The following is a 21,963-nucleotide window of genomic DNA, read 5'->3' as shown; positions in this document are numbered from 1 at the left end:
TATGTTTGTCATTAATGACCAATATCCACAATGAAAAAAACCAAATCAAAATTAAAACAATCTCAGATGACATTATGACAAGTTTTGCTTCTTTTTTCCTCCTTCTGGTATGTTCTTGATTTCTCCTGAGCAATCTTTTTTTTCCAGCGTTAACTCACATCACCTTTGATAGAAATATTTTTTATTTACAGTTATGTGAAAATAAGTTGTAAAAATGTCCCTTTAGTCAATGCAAACACGACCCATAATAAAGTCACATTTTAAATATTCAACAATTCTGAAGGGCTCCTTTCTTGTCATGTAGGAAAAAAAAAAAGGTTGAAAATTATTCTGCTCATGTTGTCTTTTTGTGAGTATAAATTTAAATCACTCATCGCTTTTTAAACAAATAGTCACTTGAAAGTTGGGAAAGCAACTGTGCTTTTGTAAAAACGTTCCTCTCTGTTCGCAGCCATGCTGTTAGTGCAATCTGTTCTCATAAACGAAGATGCGCTTTTAACTAACAAAGCCAGAAAAAAAATCGCCCTGAGCAATAAACTTGATTTAATTTATAAAATTGGTAAATAACCCAGACCTACATTCATGTATATTGAATTTCTCACAAAGAATGTAACAACTATTTATTCCAACTACCTCTGAATCATGACTGAAATTGAAGAGATTGCATGACTTGATTATTTGACATACCGTTGTTGTTTTTCTCCTTATCTTTGTCCACTAAAGCATGATTGTTGAAACATTGCTGCAATCCACCATGCAATTCTTCACTCCAGGAATGTCTGCAATTAGGCGAGCCCACCCAAGCTTACGATGATTTAGCGTGATTATGTTACCACTGCATTGACCCCAACCACAATACAAGCAATACAAATCCATTGCGGGAAGTATACTTCAGCAATACTATACAAAAATACAACATAACAGTACAGAGCAGTTCACAATCAATATTTATCTAATAACGTGACAAAAACAAAATATGTAAAAATACTTCACATCGTTGCTGTTAGTCCAATTCTTCACTCTTTCTCTAAGCCCTTAGATCCATGAGTGATGCATTAAATAAAAGAATGATTGTGACTAAGCATTTTAATAAGCGGAAATTAATCTAGACACAGTTACCTTCGTGGCTGACCAGTTCCTTCTGCACCAAAGCATTGCAGCGACCATTTTTTAACAAAACAGGCCTACGCAAATGTATCTAACAAAAATATGTCCACACATTACTGTTTAAAAAAAATAAAACATCCAGACTTTCAGTCTTGAGGCAACATAATGCCACCTGCCATCCCTGCCATAATAACTGGTAACATAATCTCCATTTGGCACCTAAAATATATTGTACATAAAAAGTGTTCAAATGTCTTTCAGGTTGATGCTATAGCTGTGCGATATAGCATATTGCTACAACCACAAAAAAGCGAAACCATTGTGTCATTCGTCCAAGCTATGGTTTTTTAGGAGGTTCCTTTGGACTTTTTTGATACAGACGCATGATTTTGCTGTTGTGCAGGTTCTCCCAGGTTTTCATTTCCAGAATGTAGTCGTGATTTATGTAGAAAACCACGCGGGTCTTGTCGTACTTCTCGAAATAGTAGTTGGAATACTTAGCATAGTCTCTCGTCATGAAGCCGTACGCGTCAACCTGGGTAGAATAGAAAGAGTTGCGTGAGGAAAATATTTTTCAAGCATTTATTTATTGTGTGAAAAAGAACGAACCAAAAAAAAAAACCTCACAATATCGCACGTGTGAAGAGCCAGGAAGAGCGCAAAAGCACCATTGGTTGGCCGAACTATTGCCCAGTAACGTGCTTTCAGGTTAGGCGATTTCAGGAACCTGAAAAGTGACCAAAATATGCTTGCTGTAGGAACATTAGAAAAACGAAACATAATGAATGAGTGAAGATCGACCTGTTGCGCACATATCGCAGAAAGTCCTGGTGCAGGACGTAAAAACGGCTCTCGTTGTACTGCCCCGTGTAGTACGTCCGAGGCCTGGATGGGAAAGATTTAAAAATTTAAAAAAAGAATCATCCAACCGTGAAGTCACAATCTAAAATAAAATGTAACTTTCATTTTACTTAAAAAAAAAGTTGCCCATAACTTTGTGCTTTGTAGCATAGTCATTGAGAACCAGTGCTGCGAAGTTCAACTTTGAATCCTATTGGAGTGCAAAACATGACGATACTTTTCTGACTTAATAATTATATTAATAAAAATAAATCTATAATAAATCAGATGGGATATGCTTCAGTAAACCCTAATGAGGATAAACGGTATAAAAATTGCCTGGATAACAATAATAATAAAATTGAAGTGCCTTTTGAGACCCTCAAGGACACGGTACAATAAAACACCAATAAAAGTCCCTAATTATCTTTGCATTTAGTCACAAGATTTCATTAAATTATGATTTTACTCGGTTTAATTTTTTACTAAGCCCGATAAAAATGGCAAACAATTTTTTGGGGAGTGAATGTGTTGGGCAATACTGCGACACCGTCTTCAATAGGTTTGTAAGTGAGTATTTATATTAAACGATATTTTCAAGCTTTAATAATATGGATTTGAAAATGGGAGGTAAACGTAATCAATCCGTGAGGTATCAAAATTGGAATCGACGATAATAGCCTTGGTATCGTATCGGCAAGGAAATGAGTAATATTGCTAAGAAATTCACAACACAGGATATTCATCACCGTTTGTTTTTGTACGGGCCAAGCTGCACCTTCTCTCCTTTGAGGAGTCCTTCAAGCCACTGGAAGTCCCTCATGCCCTCTGGAATCATCACATATTTGATGCCCTGCACAAAAAATGAGCTGCATGAGTGACCAAGTGAGATGTAATAAATGAGTGGAGTTGGATGTGGGCTTACCTCGTCGTGGGGGGCAGACTTGTAGCCATATTTCTTTAACAGATACAAAGACGTAGTGATGGAGTGAGCCGTGTGGACGTAGACGGACGTTTTGTTCCCCACGTCCTCCTCGTGACCCTTGGTGATGGCGCCATTCACCCTGACACGCATTGCTAGAGTTATTGGTGTTTTTTGTGGAGTCATCACTTTGTCACCATATTTCATCCATACACAATGATGAAGAGTGGATGATTTGGAATTTGAGAATTTGGCGTGATCCTTCAGGTCTGATATAAAAGGTTCAAATTCGGTAGCAACAGTAGAAAATATTTAGTTCGGAAGGATTGCTGAAAATTGCCTTCAAACGACAACTTCAAAGCAAAATGGCAGATTTATCTTTTCAGGCAAGACTTTTTGGGAATTTTTTGTGAGTCGATGCTTGTTAGAGCAAATTTCGTGTCACTAAATGAAACTGGATTGGGAGGGCTAAATTAAAAAAAATAAAATAAAAGTGGGTGGCCAAATTGACACCGAAATGGTCGCATGAAAACAAAATGGCAGATTTTTCGGATCATTTCAGGCATAGCTTCTTGAGATTCTTTTGCGGGTGTACTCTTGACAGATATGCATAGCAAATTCGTCGCTAAGTGAAACTGGCTTCAGGGGATGCCTTTATTTTCAATTCCTGGGGCTAGAAAATTGACAAATTGACGATGAAGTGGTCGCTTCAAAGCAGAATGGCGGATTTTCTGGGTCTTTTCAGGCATGGCTTCTAGAGACATTTTTTTGTGGGTCTACTCTGAGTCTTGACAGCTATAAATAGCAAATTTCATGTCGCTAAGTGAAACTGGCTTCAGGGGATGCTTTTTTTCTTTTTTTTTTTTTTCTAAATCCCGAGGTCCTGAATATAGCTAAAATGACCCTAAAATAATAGTAGCTTTGATAAAAAAATGGCAGACTTACTGTCTTTTCAGACATGGCTTCTTGAGACTTTTTTTTTAGTCTATTCCTAATAGACAAATCTCATGTCACTAAGACTAACTGAAACTGCATTCAGGGGCTGAATTTTCCCCAAATTTCTGGGTGCTTCAAATTGAAGAAAAAAAAAAAGGTGACCCTAAAAGAAGCACGTCAAAAAAATGGCAGACTTTCTGCGTCTTTTGCAGAAATGTTCTTGTGACCCAACACCTGGCAGGAAAAGAATGTCACTTCTTCGGTCTAGTGGGCAGAATACATTCAGTTACGTCCGCTTCTATTGTAAACTTGTCCTTTAAAAACAATAACATTGTTTCTGACACTAGATCTAGCATACCATCACGAATACGCTGTCACACCCTCCGCCTACATCACTTGGACTAAAGTATTGGGACACCCGGCCATTCAGTCAGTCTGCGTGCCCACCATTTGACACAGCTTCAATTATTGATCGAGGTTGTGACATTAAACTCCGTACTAGTGGGTGGTGTCTGACAATATCTATTCTTGATTGATTAAGCTTTATGATTCTTCATGCACACATTTCCATCCCCATTTATTGTATTAACCATTGCTTTATTATTCACATATCGGGCGGTTACAGCTTACAAAGCAGATTGCAACATCATTGTGTGCCGCAGGACAAGCCCGCAGGAAAATTCTTTGTTTTGGATGATGCATGTGGGCAAACTGGTTTGCGTATATTATTTGCCACAGGCTCTATCTTGCATTTGTGTTGTGCTGCGGGTGCACACCTCGAGCAATGTGTATTTAAAACATCCTGCAGCTTACTGAATGTCAAGTGCAAAGAATAACATTTTGACTTTGATAAGAATGGACTGAAGTAATATCGCATGACGACTCACAGGTTTATTTTTAAAGCGGCACGGCCAGTCTACCAATGGAAAATATTGCCTTAGAGCAGGGATGTTTAAAGATAAAGATAAGAATGCCTTTATTGATCCCACAGTGGGGAAATGTTCATTGTTACAGCACATAATGTAGCCATTGATGTATAACATTGACGGCAAAAGTGAAGCAATAGGCAATTACATTTTGTTTTTCTATGCAGCATATTATCGATATTTATTGTGAAACAGCTTGGCGAGAAAGCGAGCAAATGGCTGAAAAATGAAACAAAAGAAAATATTACCGAAACACATAATCATGTGCGTCGATTTCTTTCCCCATTTTGGAGCCGTTCAGGATGCCGGCGGTGCCCACCACAGCGCAACGAATGCAACCGTCGCCGCCAGCCTTTGGAGAGAGGAGAGGTTCCTTTGGCTCTGGGATCAACTTGACTGAGGACATAACCTCTGGGGAAAAAAATGTATACATTCTTATTAGTTTTCATGTTTTATGGCAAATCATAAATGCTCCATCGACATGCAATGACAACATTTCTAATTCCTCGCAATTGAGTGTTGGCCGTTGGTGTGGTAAATCTTGGGGAAAAAAAATGGAAAAAAATCCAGAGAAGTCTAAAAATGGCTCTTTCCAAGACCACCCCTGGAAATGGCCAAAATGATCTTAATAAAAATGGTTGCCCCCAAGCAAAATGGCAGACTTCCTGTATCTTGACATTTGTTTGGAGGTAGATACGCCAAACAGATGGCATGTCACAAATGTGAGAATTGCCTCGGGGGCAGAATTTTAGAGACAATTCTGGGAGCCTGGAAATGAAGAAGAAAAATGATCCTAAAATGGCCGCTTTGATCCAAAATGGAAGACTTTCTGTGTCGTATCAGGGAAGGGTTTGTTAGACTTTTTTTGTGGGTCTACTCATAGCAATGTCCATCCATCCATCCATTATCTGTACCGCTTATCCTCACAAGGGTCGCGGGCATAGCAATGTCAAGTTTTTCAAAAAAATCTGTGGGCCTGAAAATGCCAAGAATAACTTTACAAGTGCCACCTTAAAGAAAAACGACAGCCTTCTTGAGACTTTTTGATATTTTGGTAGCCATCAGACTTAAAGTGGAAGTCAACCCAGACATATTTTTTTTCAAGAAAATGTTTCATGCAAGCCCACTAGTTGAAACAAGGCATCCTGATAAAAAAAATTGCGTTTGTGGAATAGGAATTAATCCGCTGGTTTTTAGCCATCTGTGGGGGCGGCCATTTTGTCACTTCTGTCGACTGCAAATGACATCACAACTACTTAGAGCTCAGGTAACGACCAATCACGGCTGACCTGTTTTCTGAAGCTGAGCCGTGATTGGTCGTTACCTGAGCCCTGAGTAGTTGTGATGTCATTTTCAGTCGACAGAAGTGACAAAATGGCCGACCCCACCGATGGCTAAAAACGGGTGGATTTTGCTGCTTAACTCAAAATCTCAAAACTTAAAATCTCTTGGAGTAATCTTTGAAGGATAACTGGAAATAAATGCCTTGACTTACCATCATAAGAGTATTCCATGAAGCCAAAAGGATTGTTGAAATGGGAGAGTCTGTTCCACTCGCTCATGTTGATGCTGTGCTTGTGCATGAACAAGCGTACGTTGGGAAGGAAAGCCTTCTTGAAGCTCTCGTCTTTGGAATTCCTCAAAGATTGTTGGCACGTCTAGTCGTAAAAACAAAACTGATTCAGGCGTTCCTTTTCTTTCCTGCCATGGCGTGTTCTTACTGTATTTGCGGGCGCAGCATCCTGGTTATACACGTCCTCGAAATCCCACACGGGAAGTCTGGAGAAGTTTTTTTTGAAGAGGATGGCCATGGGGGTTTCGGGGACCACGCCGCGCGTGGACACGTTGTCTCTCAAGCGTTTCAATCCCGTGACAGGCATTGAGGTTATCGACTTGCCAAGCTCTGTGACATTTAAGGTGGTGCGTCTGGTGGTCATTTCCTCATACTCCTGTTTCGAGGCGATCGTCTCAAAGTTCTCAAAAAAAGTGGTCCAGCTGAATTGGGGAGAAGGCGATTGCGAGGAGCTGAATAGTCAAGTGCTCAGATGCTTTTTAACAGGGCTGAACGATAAATTGGATTCAAATCAACATTGCAGTGTAGAATGCAATTTAGATAGCTAGATAGGGCAATATAATACAGCCATAGAGACACACTTGAAGAGTTGCACAAAATTCAATAAGATGCAGTAATATTAGTTATTTTTTGCTTAAGATTAAAAAAAATGCCAGTGATTATGGCTATATTGTACGTCTACGTGTGTTACTGCACAATTTGTGTTCAAATATTTGTTATTGAAAGGTTTGTAAGACTGTGACAATGACGCAATTTGTTCGCCCATCTGTGGTATTTGGCATTGTTTGTTGGCTTCTGTAAGATTATAAAGCAAAGCTACAATTTTGCTGGCAACGCAAAGCAAAAAAAAACATCAGAACTGCAGCTTGTAGATACAAAAACTTGTAAGTTGGGTCAATTGTGTGCGCCACTGTATCTAACGCCCCCAGCAAAAGTTACAGGACTTTTTCAGTAAACTAAAAGACTCCAATCGTTTCAGTGTAAAGGCTCTCTCGAAAGTACTTAATGCTGCTTTTAGCCCTGATTAAATCACAAATTTAGACAATAGTTCCTGCTGCCCAAATACAAACCCACCAAAGAGTTTCTCAAACAACAACAAAAATACACACTTACCCGTCCACTGTTGAATTTTGTTGAAAAAGAACAAAAAAGACAATTCCGATGGAGATGACAAGTAGCCAAGTAAAAATTCTGAATATGTGGAAGACCATCCTGTCACCGCAATCCTGCCAGGCAGGAAGGATTTTTGCTTTGTTGGGAGTGGACGTGATGGGGAAGTTGCACCTTGCCACAACTACGCATTGGGCAGGGCTTCTGCTCTCAGGGTTATAATAGTTTCTTAATTTTAAGTATACTGTAGTTTTTCTTTCATTTTGAGTATTGTTTTTTTACATTTAGTCAGTTTTTAGGGTGGTTTGTTAATTTTTATTTGTTGTAGTTTTTTGTTCAAAAACAGTTTTAGTTTAATTTTAGAATTCGTTTTTTAAAATTGTTTTACTGACTACTGCAGGATTTTAAAAAACCATCATGGTAAGTATTATGTTGTATTAATTTAACGAAAAATATTAATATTATTAACAGTTTGATATTATCAACACGGTATTATCATAACCGTTTAACAGTCCACAGACTAATGGCTTTCATATTTTTAGAATCAAGAATAGAATTTATATACGGTTTGGTTTCTGCCTCGAAAATTATGAATGGAGGTTTGGAGTGACTAAATTTGGATTTGTGGATATGGAATTTTGCTAGGATGATTATCAAATTTATAACAAATATTTGTTTAGCTGTTTTACCATCATTATTGAAGAAACCAAACAGTACATTTTTCCAACAAAGAACAAAATCAGAGTCAATTCCTAGGAGCGACGTCATCTGTTGGCTCTTTTTAATTTAATGCTGGACATATTCGACATTGTTCCCGCTGTAATTATAGTTAGTTTTATAAACGTAAAATGTAGTTTCAGTTTTAACGAGAAAAAAAATAATAACTTTGCTCTGCACTCGTATCCTCCCACACGCACACCCACACAATCCTCACACGTGATGCTTTGTCACCATAGTACACACTTGCACAAAAACACCACTTGTTTGGTTGACTGAATCCACAACAGAGGAGGTTTGTATGGGGTTACTGAAAGAATCTGTCGTCAGCAATAGATGCAACTTTACATGACTCTTAAGCAGCATTCCCAATTACTATTGCTGTATACTGAAAGAATAACAACACTTTATATCAGTTATATATCATCCCGCAGTATTCTTTGAGATCAGCTCTATTTGGATATTCTGTACTGTATTGTAACTTTTAACTGATGGAATAGAAGATTATCCGAACGTTCTCTCTAATGCATGTCCATAATTCCCAGAAGGCATCGTAATGGCATGGATCCACGTCGTTCTAGCATTTCGGTGTAAATAAGACATGCCTATTGAACAAGCGACACATGCAAGAAAATGAAGGAAAGAGAATGATCTAAAACATGTATTGTGTAAAAATACTGAAAGCTAGTGAAACTAAGGTTTTATGATCAGTTTGGACCAAATGTTTCGACAATGGATTAATTTTTGAAGCGTCAGTAACAGTGACCTCTCCTGGTGAAAGTAAAGATTGCAGTGGATTTTTAAACATCTTTGCTTTGCAAAATCTTCTATGTCCGCACGCAGTAATAAGGCCCAATCACGAGTCTCGAACTTGGGTTTTAAAGTGGACAGCCATTTAAAATTGGACTGGAAAATTTGTGTTTTTAAATCCAGCTTCTTTTTTTGTTAAATCCAAGGTAGATGGCTAAAGCATTTAGAAACAGGAATCCATGACTTCATTTAATCTTGGCTGGACTACTGTAATACACTTTATTTTGGAGTCAGCCAGTCCTCCCTCAAGCATCTCCAGTTGGTCCAAAATGCTGCTCCTCGCCTCCTAACTGGTGTTCACAAGAGGGAGCACATACAGCAACTCCAATTCTGGAGTTGGTTTTAAGGTTATTTTATTTTTAACCTGTACTTTCAAAATAACAGTCACAACCATACTGCGTGATGCAATCTTTTATCAGAAACCAAATTTAACAACTGTCTTTTAAAAGGTGAATGTTAAATCTTCCACACTCAAGTGTTATTCTTTATCATTCTTGGTATGTAATTTCTCTCTGATTTTGGGTGGCTCGTTCTCACTTCTTTGGTACAGATGAATGATCATGCTGTTGTGAAGTTTCTCCCAACTTCTCATTTCCATCTTGTAATCGTGGTTGGCGAAGAAAGTCACACGGCTTTTTACGTGCCTCTGGAAATAGTAATTGGAATACTTGGCATAGTCTCTGGTCATGAAGCCATACGCGTCCACCTAGGACAAAGAGAGAACTGGATGAGTAAAATGATTGTTGTGACACAGGGTGGGCCAAAGTGGATTGTAAAACATTATTGGACATGTCAAAAAAATAAGGAGGGCAGAAAAACTGTTTTAAACAAATGAAGGAAGGATGCAAAATAAACCAAAAGGTCTGAGGCAACAAAGTAAGAGGAAACAAGGGAAGGAAAGAAGAAAAAGAAGGAAGGAGGTCCGGAAGAAAATGATGCTAGAAAAAAAAGCAGGTTTCAGGGGGATGGAAAGGAGGGAAGGGTCGGAAGAAAGGAGGGAAACATGGAAAGTGAATTTTATTGAAGGAAGAATGGAAATAAGGATGCAAGAAAAAAAAACACATTTGGAGGAAGGGATGGAGGAAGGTAAAGGGAAGGAAGATGGCAGAAAAAAACTTTTAATGTAATAAAAATGTTTTAAGTGTATATCTACTTTTGGCCCGACTAGTATTATGCTATTATTGTGTGAACATCAACTCACGGTGTCACATGTGTGAATAGCCAGGAAGAGCGTAAAAGCACCATTGGTTGGTCTGAGTATCCCCCAGGAACGTTTATTCAGGCTTGGAGACTTCAGGAACCTGTTGGTAATAAGAAAAGGGCCACATGATGCCCAAATTGGTTGAACTTTTTTGAGTCAAGGCACATTTATTTCATTGAAAAAAAATCCTGCGGCACCACCAGCTGAAATTGTGAAAAAAAAAAAAAAGTTTATTTTAACAAGTGTTCTATTGTTTATATAACATTGAAGAATGGTGTTATACTATAACATCTTGAATAGGAATTAAATAAACACAAAGAAAAAAGTATTTTATAATGTTTCATACTGATACTCAGTGTGAAACACGGGCCTGTTTGGATAAATATACGTCACTTATTCGCTTGTCTCTAAACAAAGACAATTAGCTACGTGCTGCTGCTGCCACCTGCTGGTATGGAAGAGTATTACAATGCAGTAAAGACATTACGCTACCAGGCGCTAGACCGCACAGGCACACAAATTAGATCATTTCCCACAGCACACCTGACAATATCTCGCGGCACACCAAAAACACTGGTTTAAGGGGCACTACAGTACGCTTGAACCCTACAAAGTCTGCCTTGCAACATGTGGCCGGGTGTATAATTGAGAAGTCAAGCAGGACCTGTTGCGCACGTATCGTAGGAAGTCCTGATGCAGGACGTAAAAGCGACTCTCGTTGTACTGCCCCATGTAGTACGTCCTGGGCCTGCATGACAGAAAAGTAAGAATGTAACAGCTGTGAAATACATCAATACCTTGTAAATGCTATTCTACTATTCCCTTCATTGGGCAAGGTACCAAATTTGGTAACTTTAGTGAGGGCTGAGTTATTATAGATGATTTCTGTTCATGGTCCCTGACAAATAAACACATAAACTAAACAAATGCTTCCTTTCCCAATAAAGGGCACCTTACCGGAACTCAGTTCTCATCTATTTGACATGAGAAATCACACACAAGATGTAATAATGGTAATTTTCATTACCATTTTTTTTTATACGGGCCAAGCAACACCCTCTCTCCTTTAAGGAGTCCTCCTAGCCACTGGAAGTCCCTCAAGCCCTCTGGAATCATCACATACTTGATTCCCTGCACAATATGAGATGCGCCAATGATATAATGTCGATACGTGCCATCGAAGGAGGTACTCGTTACCTCATCGTGGGGAACCGACTCATAGCCGTATTTCTTGAATAAACTCAAAGACGTGGTGATGGAGTGAGCCGTGTGGACATAGACGGATGTTTTGTTCCCCACGTCCTCCTCGTAACCCTTTGTGACCGCGCCGTTCATCCTGACGAAACATCAAAATCTCTTTGCTGCGGCGTCTAACCAGAATAGATGACCCTAGCGGAAAAATGAACAAAACATTACCGAAAGATGTAATCGTGCGCGTCGATTTCTTTTCCCTTTTTGGAGTCGTTGAGGATGCCGCCGTTGCCCACCACTGCACAGTGGATGCAACCATCGCCGCCTCTCTTTGGAGAGAGGAGAGGCTCCTTCGGCTTTGGAATCAACTTGACTGAGGACATTACATCTGAAAAATAACAATTAAAGCAGCAAATATGTATGATAAGATTTAGTTGGGTTTTTTTTGTACACGTGGAAGCACTTTTGGTGTCATTTTTAATCATAATATACAGTATATAGTTCCCTGCTGGATAAAGGGACACGACTTTAAAAAGTATAATGTCACTTAATGTCAGAAAACTGCTATCAGTCATCACCGGAATGTACGTGGACATCTCTACTTATGCCCGCTTAAACCTCCGAGCATGAGTAGATACACATACATTTATTAGCTTAAGCGTTTTAGACTGTGCCGATTTGTACCATTGTGAGAGTATCCCATGAAGCCAAATGGATTGTTGAAATGGGAGAGTCTGTTCCACTCGCTCATGTTGATGTTGCCCTTGTGCAGGAACAAACGTATGTTGGGCAGGAAAGCCTTCTTGAAGCTCTCGTCCTTGGAATTCCTCAGGGATTGTGGGCACATCTAGGTGGTCAGTGTGTGTGTGTGGTATCAAAACAATAGCAGTCAGTTACGCAACTCAACCACTCGCCAGACACACAAAATGCCTCAGGATCAATCTTTGAGCAATACAATGACATGGATGATGACATTTTACCGCGTTTCTAGGTGCAGCATCCTGGTTATACACGTCCTCAAAATCCCACAAGGGAAGTTTGGAGAAGTTTGTCTTCAAAAGAATAGGCATGGGGGTCTCTGGTCTGACAACACGCGTGGTAAAATCTGTGACGTGCCTGTAAGTCACCCAATCGGTGGACTGTGTTGTATTTAAGACCGCGCTGGCTGTTGACATGGTGGCGTTTCCCTTATAATCCCATTTTGTGGCAATTGTCTCGACCCAAGAGTCATCTGCAACTAGTTCAAGTTTCTCAGAGAAAGTGGTCCAGCGAAATCTGAGGAGAGAGCAACAGGAGCAGAATGAATAGTGAAATGTTATAAAAAGGAACTCATTGGAATTGATTCCATTACAATCATTATCATAGAAAATCTGGAGACTAGCATTAGTGGCCATTTACCTTCTTTTTGGAGAAGCCTTTTGTTTCATTAGAGTTATATGACATATGACACTTTTTCTATCCTTTTTCTCTTTAAAAGTTTATCTCACACATTTCAGTAGTTTCCATCAGTTTGTCAGGATATTTTTTTGTCTTTTTTTTATATCTCTGGATAGGGTTTTAGAACTTTTGTTGAAGCTATTTTTTTAATAACCACATTGCTGTTATGTGTGCTTTATGTACTGTACTGTACTACTTTGTGTTTTAGACTTTTTTTTTAAAACTGCGTGACCAAAAGCAATATGGCGGTCACGCTTTTAACGACGGAAAAAACACAAAAAGTGCCCGGATGTTCCACTTGAAATTCACGCGTGCCCAAAAGTATGTCACTCCTTTACGACATTTCACGAGAAGTACCAGGATGACTCAATGCAGCCCATCAGCAACATATCAACTAATTTACGAAACCTCTACTTCTTTAACTATTACTGCTAAGTAAACCGCAGTGTCTAATAGTTATCCGAGCACAAAAAAGTCACTTACCTGACATTCACCGACAAGTTCCCCTGAAACAAAACAAAAAAGACAATACCGAGGGAGCCGATGAGCAGCCAAGCAAAAATCCTGGCGGTGTGGAGGACCATCACGTCACCTTGCACCTGATCGACTAGAGCACCACACGGTCACAAACACACAAACTCCACCTGCGTGTTCGGTTTTTATTTATTACACAACGGCGGAGTGTTACACGGGGGGAAATCGCGTTTATATTGGAAGTTGCTCACTTGGTGACTTTGTGCTGCGTTAGTCCAGCCGGAACAACAGCCAAACAACACAAATGTTTTCTGTCAAAACAGAACAAACAAAATAGCGGCTGCTGGAATGTCACACAAGTGTGCTGGTGAGTTTAGTCGGCAGGGTAAGGCAGCGCATGTGACGTCGTCGTTGTCTCTCTTCCTCCTCAGATGGAGTAGAGACGCAGCTGCTCCTCCATGTCGCCCTCGGAGACGTCGCCGAACGTCTCCGTGTTGTCCTTTAGCAGTTGGAAGATGGCGGCCAGCTGCTCCTGCTGCACCCTGGGGAAAAACACAACGCAGACGATCTTCAGGTTGGGCTAACAGAAGATATGCACTTTAAAAAAGATTCATTTACATGCATTTATTGCAATGAGGTTTAATCATGTTTTTTCAAAGGGAGCTATAGCATCACCTAGTGGCCTCCCTGGCGCATCAAAAACGGTCTTTATTTTTATTTATTTATTTTAGTTCATTTATGGTACTCTTCAGATTAATGTTTAGTGTAAAAATATGTATTGTTGTGATTGTAGTTTGCAACACTCCATCATAGTGTAATGTTTGTAACGTTTTGGTTATTTATGATTTCTAGGCTTAAAGGCAGCCTTTTGTGCACTAATTATCTGGCCAGAAATCAATTCAAATTGTGGCTACCCGAGCTCATTATGTGTACCCACAGGACTAATGAACAAGGCTTCAAGTGACTGCTGTGCCAGAAGAGCCAATCAACACTTGGACCTGGACCCGTGACACCCGGGAGTAGCACCTTTAGTAGACAAACAGTGCAGAGAAAGGCGATATGTTTCTAAGTAAAAACCCGCAGGGCGAGTCCCTGTGCTTTTACTTGTGCTATGTCTCTCCGCCATGTCCTCGGGTCAAACGTCCTGCGAGTTGGCAGCGAATCAATCTGGCCTTAAGTCAGTCTAGCCCGCATCGCACGGCATCTTAAGAGCGTAAATCTGCGAGTGAAAGGTGGCCAGCACAGAAGCAGAATGTCACAGCACATTTTGAACTGACCTCTGCTCCTCTTCTAGCTCCTCTTTGGACATCATCATCTCCATGTGGTGGGAGCGCGACTTTCCGGGGACGTACTTCAAGGAATTGATGGCGTGGAACTCTGATTTATCTGCAGACAAAGAGGTACGGTACACACATTGAATAAAATAAGTAATTTACATTTAACATTATTTTATCAAATAATTGGTTAATTTGTTCTAAATAAAATCTTAAATAATTTAATAGATATACAAGTACATAAAACTTTTTAAAAAATGACTAAACAAGTTGGTCATTTATTGTAAATACATTTAAATATTAAAACATTTATTAAAAATAAAGTAAAATAAACAAATACACATTTGAATTTAACGGTTCTAATTTTTTTATGGATGCAACTAACTATTTTAATAATCGATTAACAATCAACAATCATTTCATTTATTAGTCAATGATTTAAAATATACATTTTATAGCTATGGTTTTAATTTCCATCCCTATCCAAAAACAGGACATTATTTCAAATTCACGGTACAGAAAATGCACAAACATAAATTAAGATTCACTTCCCGGTTTGGTCTGTTACACGACAGAAAATGGGCAAAAATCTTGATCATTGTTTTCCAGAGTAAAAGCAGATGTTTGCAAATGTTTTCTTTTGATTCAACACGAAGATAAGAGTGCTTTCATGCAAGACTACAGAAAACATTTACTTTTGGGAAGCTGAATTCCAAGCATTTAGACAATTCATCGAAAGGATTAGTCGATGATCAAAATAATTTATTAATTTGATGGTTGATCAGTTGTTGATTAATCGATTAAGGTTTGCACCTCTAAATTTAATAAATAACAAAATAATACAATGTAAAATGAGTGAATCTTACGATAATATTTATTGTTTTGAAAAACATACAGTATATATATATATTTTTACCACATCTGTCCATTTTACAAATCAATTGAAGCCCTTGTGTACAGAAGTTTTCCTGCTCCTGCATGAAATGCACTCTGGTAGGTATACGCGTAGCCTACTAAATTGTCACTAGAGCTGCAATTTGGTGCTCACCGTTGACTGTCGGGCTCTCTGCGTCTCCGTCGGTCTGGGGGGAAGAGAAAGCACACTTTAGGAGCTCCTCATCAGAGAGCCCGATGAAGGAACGCCGGCCTCGCCCTGACGACGCCTCGGACGACGAGTCGAAGCTGGCGTGCCTGGAGTCCGGCCGCGGCACGGACAGGCTGGACGCCGCCGACGAGGAGGAGGAGCGCTCGGCTGGGGCCGCCGCCGCGGGCTCCGGCTCCTCGCTGGCGGGACGGTTTTCTGCCTCCTCCTGTGTGGGACAAGCAGGCGGCGGGAGAAAAGACAGAGAGAGGCATCACCTCGGATGGATGCTGATGTGGCTGCTTGGCGTCCCTCTTGGGATGATTGACAGTTGACTTGAAAACAACATTTGTTATTTTCTAATGGGAATTCAATCTTTGTTTCTATTGGTACCCACGTTTATGTTCGATAAATTAACTGACAGTAAAAAAAAAAAAAAGAAGTGATTTCTAATGTGCATCAAGTTTTGATTTCAATTAACACGTGGCTGTAGTGAAGTCATTTCCAATGTGCATTAATTGAGCCTTTATATACATCGGCACACAAATTTGTTATAGACAACAAATGGATTTATAATTGCGATTTATAATGTGCATTCTATCGATAGCCATGTTCATTTTGTACAACAAATGCACTTAAAGTGGTGATTTCTAAAATGCATTTAAGTCTGTCCTCTATTGACACATTTTGCACGTGAACTACACAAAGCAACACTTTTTGGAGTACAAAAACATTGTTTCTACTGGCATCCATGTTTGTTATGTAGCCTACTGTGCAACAAACTGGCAGAGTAAGATAATTTCTTAGGTTGTTTTGGTACTTTATGAAGACTTAAGAGCACCATAGCGAGACTTTAAGAAAGTGATTACTAATGTGCCTTAGTTTATTTTGGCACAAAGGTGATTGTAGTGTGGACTTGAGGGAAAAACAAATCGACTTGCAGTAAGAAAGTTAGTCCTAATGTGCACTGAGCCAGGCAGATCATTTACAAGTTGACACTTAACGAACTTTCTTTGGTCCTTTGACAGGACAGAGTGGGAGGGGAGGATAAACAGCTTAAGAAAGTGACGTAATCTATCACATTTTAACACAACAAACAAATGTGGATGGACAACACTCACTGATAGGACGGATTTGACCACGTCCCAGTGGTCGTGGGAGCTTCCGCTCAGCTCGCACCAGTCGTCGCCCACCGCCGCCGCCTCCTTCGCCTCCCCCTGCTTAGTGTTATCCGGTATGTGGCCATTCTGCTTAGCCGCCGTATCGCCTCCTTTGACGGCGTCCGCGATGGGTCCAGCTGGGTGACTCCCGGCCGAAGACGACCGCGAGGAACCGTTCAGCAGCGACGTCGCGACCACCAGGGCGAGCAGTGTGAAGATGACGGCTGATAAAATGAAAGTCAAATCCATATCTGATATTTGGTTATTTTTTTAATAGCCCCGCGTGGTTCCACCGGCAGCCATAGCGACGCTTTGAGGATAATCTCCCCCAGACTAGCTGCCTAAACGAGCGGCGTTTACTGGATCAGGCAGGAGGCGCTGTCCAGGTGTGACGTCACATCACCTGGCGCCGCCCCCTCCCTTTCCGATTAGGCGCGCCGACATTCAACGTGCTCGGCTCGTCATCTGTGTTAATCTCATCAACGGCCGAGTGTCCAGATGTACCGTGGATGGATTGCTCGTGACAGCACCCGTGTAGGCGCAGGGTGTTAAAAAAAAAAAAAAGTCAAAGCACGGGTCAGCGCAAGACGCTCGCCTTGACTCAAGGGGAACACTTACGGGGGTGTGCTCACGTAACTCGTTTCCATGACGACCGTGCTGGTTGGGCCGGCTTTATGCCCCAAGTTTTATGATTTGTATTTTTATTACGTGGACATAAAAATACAATAAAACTGAACTGCAGCAGCAAAATCTCAAAGGTGCAAGTCTTTTTCTGAACTGACGATTGTAATATAAAGTTGCAGAAATAAAGGTTTTTCTAATGTGCATTAAAAAAATATTCGTAATGTGGATCATGCCTACAATTAAAAGCGGCAAAAGAAAGTGTATCATGCCCTCAAATGTCTGAGCATTTGCTACTGCTAACTGGAACGGGCTAGTTTTCTTTACTTAAAACAGTAGTTAGCTCTGTCCGCTATACATCTACCTCAATAGGGAGATAAACTGTCAATTTACTTTACAGTATTTAGACCTTGATAGCTTTTTTTGTATTTTGCAGGGGTGCAGCATAAACACGTTTCAAATTGTAAAATCTGTTTTGATTGAAAAGACCATTCCGCCTTAAAAGTAAACACCAAATTTACAATATTGATAAACTCCGTCCCATACCGAATTCTAATCCCATCAAATCGTTCCACCTCAAAATATACCGCTCTTGAATCTTGTCGCACATATATCAGGACACATACCTTACCTTATTGAAGAGATGCTCGCCCCTACAATTGTGCAACTCCAAATGTTCCAAAGTTCCATCCATTATTCATACCGCTTATCCTCACAAGGGTTCAAACACTGTAAATCTTGAATAAGGCAACATTGAAATTGAATGCGCACCTTTGTCAACAAACTAAGCACACAAGCATCCCATTTTCAACAAATACATTTATTATTGTTCACCTGAAGAAAATGTAAGAGAACAGAGAGGTCATCGGGGAATGCGTAGCACAAAAAGGTGATGAGGCAGCCGGAGCTGCCCTCGTTTTAACCGCCAACCCTTCAACCGTGAGCCACACTGGACCCACTACCCAAAAAAAGCAAGTGATGAACCAGACATGGGGAGGGCCGGGGGGGGGATAAAGAGCTGTACAGCACACAGGAGGGATGTCAAAGAGAGCGGGATAGGGGGATGATCTGCAACACCTGTGAGCTTACAAACCGGCAAACAGCAGCGGAGGGTCGAGCGCCCCGGAACAGTGACCGGGCACTCAGCACCGCAACACGCCACACCATGTCACCACCGCACTGCACAGCATCTTAACAGCTAACCAGCATTACTCAACTGCTACACAACTGCGCCTAGTGCACAAAAGATACACAAGAAAGAGGGTTAGAGTCATAGGAAGCAACTTTAACCAGACAAAGAGTTGACAGGAAAAAAAAAAAAATCTTTTGTCATCAAGACAAATGAAGCCAGGCTGATTAACGTACAGCATGTTTGTCCAATTGAGTGGGGTAACAAACCAATATTTGTAATTGACAACCTCCTGCCAAGACAAAGAGTATAACAAGATCTTCCATGAAAGAAAGTAAATCAAAATACTTTTATTGAAGAGTACAAATTCAAAAATAAAGCCATTTAAAAAGGGGGGAACAAAATAAACACACAAAATTAACTTCAAGATGCCCAACTTTGTGAACGACCAACATGACTTTTATTTAGGTCGCACAAGTAAAATGAACTATTAAGAAAATGTTTAGACCAAGTTCCAAATAACCTTTCAATCTGCTTTCAGTGGCAATATTGGAGTCCCTTCAACATGGTGAGACTCGTCCTGATGTCCTCGGCAAAAAGAAGCAATCACCCGAGAGATCTGCAAGAAAAGACAGAACGCAGTCAGCAAGAGGACATCGAAAAGGACGCCATCTTCACTCCCGACCTGAATATTTGCATTATGCGAGTTCGCCTCATGTAAGTTTACGCACCTTCCGTGGTACCACATTCCCAAAGACTAGCACTACACAGGACTCTGGCACTGGGGCATTGTTTTTCAAACAAACCTTTGGGTCGAGAGGCGGGAGGGCAAAGCGCAGGCGGCGGGTGTGGGGTCCGCCCGCGAACGTACCACACCGCCTCAAACACCAACTGACAGCCCCGCACCGCCACCATGACGACCTGCTCCTGAGCAACCAAGCGTTGCCTGGGTGACCTGCTCCCGAGCAACCGCCGTCGCCACCCCAGCAACGGGCAGCTGACATGGGCGGCTCACACACTATAACTGCTCTCACTCTGCCACACCCCCATCTCCTCCTCCTCTCTTTGCAAACAGGACTCAGCAGCTTGGAGGAAAGAATTCCACATTAAGTGAACGTTTGGAGTGAAGCACACCCATATATACTCACATTAGCCCAATTCAAAACCTCTTTTGTGCGTGTTTGAAATGGTTTGTCGTGACAACACGCGTGCTTTAGAACCAAATTATTCTTGGTTATTGTGGTTCTCAAACAGACATGGTTCTGCTGACTTGGTTGCGTGTGCAGAATTTAAAAGAGCAACCTCAAGAAAGCAGAATACTAAACATCTTATCGCATATGTATTCATGACATTTCACCCATCCCACTAAATACCGTCTTGTCGCGTCCGACTTGGAGCTAAGGCTCTGTTCCGTTGTCCTCTGGAGACTTGGGCCGGCTCTTGGACTTGGACCTAGATCTGGACCCGCGGTTGGAGGCCGGGGTCCGGCTCCTTGACCTGGACCGAGAGGGGGATTTGGACTTGGACTTGGACTTGCTCCGCCTCGGGGTCCTGGACTTGGATTTAGACTTGGAGCGGGACCTGGATCGGGAGTAGGAGCGGGACCTGGAGCGGGAGTAGCGACGGCGACTCCTGGATCGGGAGCGGCTCCTGCTCCTGGAACGGCTGCGTCGGCGACGGCGGGGGCTTGCTGAACGTCTGCACAGAAAAAACATTGAAATTACACAACTAAGTATTCAATGAAATTTACTTTACAGTGGTCTATGCAGGGCAGAGTCAAGAAGATGAAAAACTGCCAATGTAATAAAACAGGGACATTTGGGAAATTGTCATTACCAGGAGTGCAGCTTTGGAACATTTGTTAAATCACGTATTATAGCAAAACGAAAAGGTGTCTCTTCGGTAGACATTGAAGAGATGTTCAACACCATCTGTTTAGGTAGGTGTTAATCATAACTGTATACAATTTGTGATTAAATTTTCCCCATGTAAAACACTTTTAAACCCTCTGAGACGGTTTGAGAAAAAATAATGTTGCAAACAGATACTGTGTACTAGTAACGCACGTGCTGAGGGGAAACAAAATGGCTGCAACTCACGTATACGAAACGTTTTTTTTTTTTTTTTACATTCAAAGCGGAACCGGAAACGGCGGTTTAACAGTCCACCATTTGAGCACGTGACAATGTTGATTCAAAAGTAAACAATTTTGGCCATTTTTCGTCCCCCATAACCGAAGTACACTTCGTACCGTCGCTGTGGAGCTCCTCTACGGCTGTACATGGAGTCCGGCGGCCGGCCGTAGCGGGCCATCTGCACGCGAAGCTCACGTCCGTCGAGCAGCGCACCGTCCATGGCGTCCATTGCGTCCTCAGCGTCGCGCTTGTCTAGGAAGCGCACGAAGGCGAAGCCGCGGCTCTCCTTGGTGTACCGATCCCGAGGAATGTACACGTCGCCCACGCGGCCGTACTTCTCGAACACGCGGCGCAGCGTCTCCGGTGAGGTCCGATAAGTCAGGTTGTCCACTTTGAGGGAGGTCATCCCCTCCACGTCTGGTGGCGGCCTTCCGTAGCTCATTTTCTCCGCGGAAGCGAACGGGGGCCACTAACAGAAATACTACTAGCGCTTCCTGGCTGAAAAAATAACAAGACGCCGCTGGTTCTGAAATCCCAGCAAGACTCAAAACTCAGGCCAGGTTTGAAACACTCTCGCGTGTGTGCCAACCGTGCCGTGCGTTACCAGTACGCGAAATGGCGGCAACAAAGCTTCCCTCTCCCTCTTTCTTCTCTGTCCGTGGTAGCCTTCCCTGATTGGCTGATGGCCGTTGTCCTCGCCCCCTCCGATGCGCTCCACTACCCCCTGCTGGCGAGGAGGTTACATGGCTATAACCTCAGCACTTTAGTTAATGTTGCAACTTTTCAGACTACTCCAGCAATTTGTGACAAAAAGCAGCCAGCAACAAATTTAGCTATTTGTAGTGATTTGTACTTGTACTCTCCTTGTACTTTTAACAACTTTGGAAAAGTGTACCGAATGCGCATTTAAACATAAAAAGGACTTGTTTTTAAGAATTTTTTTCCAAGTCATTTTTTCCTGTTGTATTGAAATATCACGTATATTTAAATTAAGTACCACAATACATTAGTGAAATCTTTTAGCAAGGGTAAGTAAAAATAAACAAGTGAGATATTATGGTTGCACAAGTGTGCATACCCCCTTTTAACTTTGAATTTGGGGTAAAGACTGGAAATGGTTGGTGGCAGGTGTCACACTTAATATTATTAAGTAATATTTCAGTATAAATATTTCATTTTTTGTTCCACCGAGTTAGTCATATTAAAGGTGATACGCTTTTAAATAATCTATTTTGGGGTCATTTTTTAGATCACAAAAATACAGTATATATGAAGTGGGAAGTGTTGAAACACGTAATTACGCGATGACATCACCACGC

General features: G+C 41.2%; 4 protein-coding genes and 1 long non-coding RNA gene across 11 annotated transcripts; 1 reads left to right on the top strand and 4 right to left on the bottom strand.

Annotated features, from left to right (window-relative positions):
• Nucleotides 1-526: 526 nt before the first annotated feature.
• LOC147129082 (alpha-N-acetylgalactosaminide alpha-2,6-sialyltransferase 1-like) lies at nucleotides 527-7,572 on the bottom strand. Its single transcript, XM_086017176.1, has 9 exons — nucleotides 7,418-7,572; nucleotides 6,453-6,726; nucleotides 6,227-6,389; nucleotides 4,980-5,142; nucleotides 2,873-3,011; nucleotides 2,697-2,800; nucleotides 1,909-1,992; nucleotides 1,735-1,834; nucleotides 527-1,642 (listed from the first exon to the last, which is right to left on the bottom strand). Exons 1-9 carry the CDS (start codon nucleotides 7,513-7,515, stop codon nucleotides 1,445-1,447), a joined length of 1,323 nt encoding a protein of 440 aa, XP_085873302.1. The 5' UTR covers nucleotides 7,516-7,572; the 3' UTR covers nucleotides 527-1,444.
• Nucleotides 7,573-9,337: 1,765 nt separating this feature from the next.
• On the bottom strand, nucleotides 9,338-13,641 carry LOC147129081 (alpha-N-acetylgalactosaminide alpha-2,6-sialyltransferase 2-like). 2 transcript variants are annotated; one of them, XM_086017173.1, is made up of 10 exons: nucleotides 13,496-13,641; nucleotides 13,254-13,414; nucleotides 12,314-12,608; nucleotides 12,018-12,180; nucleotides 11,559-11,721; nucleotides 11,340-11,478; nucleotides 11,170-11,273; nucleotides 10,807-10,890; nucleotides 10,143-10,242; nucleotides 9,338-9,647 (listed from the first exon to the last, which is right to left on the bottom strand). In XM_086017173.1, the coding sequence occupies exons 2-10, from the start codon at nucleotides 13,352-13,354 to the stop codon at nucleotides 9,420-9,422; spliced, it is 1,377 nt and encodes a 458-aa protein (XP_085873299.1). In that variant the 5' UTR covers nucleotides 13,355-13,414; nucleotides 13,496-13,641; the 3' UTR covers nucleotides 9,338-9,419. The 2 variants fall into 2 exon arrangements, with proteins under 2 accessions (XP_085873299.1, XP_085873300.1); XM_086017174.1 differs by having other exon boundaries at nucleotides 13,254-13,377; nucleotides 13,496-13,636.
• On the top strand, nucleotides 13,401-17,619 carry LOC147129080 (uncharacterized). Its single transcript, XR_015082638.1, has 5 exons — nucleotides 13,401-13,611; nucleotides 13,676-13,818; nucleotides 14,184-14,313; nucleotides 14,539-14,644; nucleotides 15,612-17,619. It is a non-coding gene; the product is annotated as an uncharacterized LOC147129080 (long non-coding RNA).
• Nucleotides 13,416-18,424, bottom strand: mxra7 (matrix-remodelling associated 7). Its single transcript, XM_086017178.1, has 4 exons — nucleotides 16,721-18,424; nucleotides 15,567-15,828; nucleotides 14,522-14,630; nucleotides 13,416-13,786 (listed from the first exon to the last, which is right to left on the bottom strand). Exons 1-4 carry the CDS (start codon nucleotides 17,006-17,008, stop codon nucleotides 13,672-13,674), a joined length of 774 nt encoding a protein of 257 aa, XP_085873304.1. The 5' UTR covers nucleotides 17,009-18,424; the 3' UTR covers nucleotides 13,416-13,671.
• srsf2a (serine and arginine rich splicing factor 2a) lies at nucleotides 18,417-21,295 on the bottom strand. Of its 6 annotated transcripts, XM_086017184.1 has the most exons (4): nucleotides 20,761-21,295; nucleotides 20,091-20,207; nucleotides 19,883-20,006; nucleotides 18,845-19,594 (listed from the first exon to the last, which is right to left on the bottom strand). In XM_086017184.1, exons 1-3 carry the CDS (start codon nucleotides 21,084-21,086, stop codon nucleotides 19,907-19,909), a joined length of 543 nt encoding a protein of 180 aa, XP_085873310.1. In that variant the 5' UTR covers nucleotides 21,087-21,295; the 3' UTR covers nucleotides 18,845-19,594; nucleotides 19,883-19,906. The 6 variants fall into 6 exon arrangements, 5 of the variants coding, with proteins under 5 accessions (XP_085873310.1, XP_085873309.1, XP_085873306.1 ...); XR_015082637.1 differs by adding an exon at nucleotides 18,417-18,613 and having other exon boundaries at nucleotides 19,033-20,207; nucleotides 20,761-21,293; XM_086017183.1 differs by having other exon boundaries at nucleotides 18,845-20,006.
• Nucleotides 21,296-21,963: the final 668 nt, after the last annotated feature.

Source organism: Filicampus tigris, chromosome 19 (genome assembly GCF_054856515.1).
Source record: "Filicampus tigris isolate MCC_2025a chromosome 19, RoL_Ftig_1.0, whole genome shotgun sequence".
Taxonomy (NCBI): Eukaryota; Metazoa; Chordata; class Actinopteri; order Syngnathiformes; family Syngnathidae; genus Filicampus; species Filicampus tigris.
Note: the sequence above shows the minus strand (reverse complement) of the source record. Positions and strands in the feature narration are given on the sequence as shown.

Coding starts and splice junctions, on each gene's coding strand:
- srsf2a (XM_086017179.1), bottom strand. CDS start 21,086: ATGAGCTACGGAAGGCCGCCACCAGACGTGGAGGGGATGACCTCCCTC. Junction 20,208..20,760: donor AGAGGAGCTCCACAGCGACG/GTACGAAGTGTA, acceptor TTTTCTGTGCAG/ACGTTCAGCAAGCCCCCGCC.
- mxra7 (XM_086017178.1), bottom strand. CDS start 17,008: ATGGATTTGACTTTCATTTTATCAGCCGTCATCTTCACACTGCTCGCC. Junction 14,631..15,566: donor AGAGAGCCCGACAGTCAACG/GTGAGCACCAAA, acceptor CTTTGTCTGCAG/ATAAATCAGAGTTCCACGCC. Junction 13,787..14,521: donor GAGCTAGAAGAGGAGCAGAG/GTCAGTTCAAAA, acceptor GTTTTTCCCCAG/GGTGCAGCAGGAGCAGCTGG.
- LOC147129081 (XM_086017173.1), bottom strand. CDS start 13,354: ATGGTCCTCCACACCGCCAGGATTTTTGCTTGGCTGCTCATCGGCTCC. Junction 10,891..11,169: donor GGCCCGTATAAAAAAAAATG/GTAATGAAAATT, acceptor TCTGTCATGCAG/GCCCAGGACGTACTACATGG. Junction 9,648..10,142: donor CTATTCACACATGTGACACC/GTGAGTTGATGT, acceptor TCTTTGTCCTAG/GTGGACGCGTATGGCTTCAT.
- LOC147129082 (XM_086017176.1), bottom strand. CDS start 7,515: ATGGTCTTCCACATATTCAGAATTTTTACTTGGCTACTTGTCATCTCC. Junction 6,727..7,417: donor CAAAATTCAACAGTGGACGG/GTAAGTGTGTAT, acceptor TCCCCAATTCAG/CTGGACCACTTTTTTTGAGA. Junction 2,801..2,872: donor AGTCTGCCCCCCACGACGAG/GTAAGCCCACAT, acceptor TTTTTTGTGCAG/GGCATCAAATATGTGATGAT.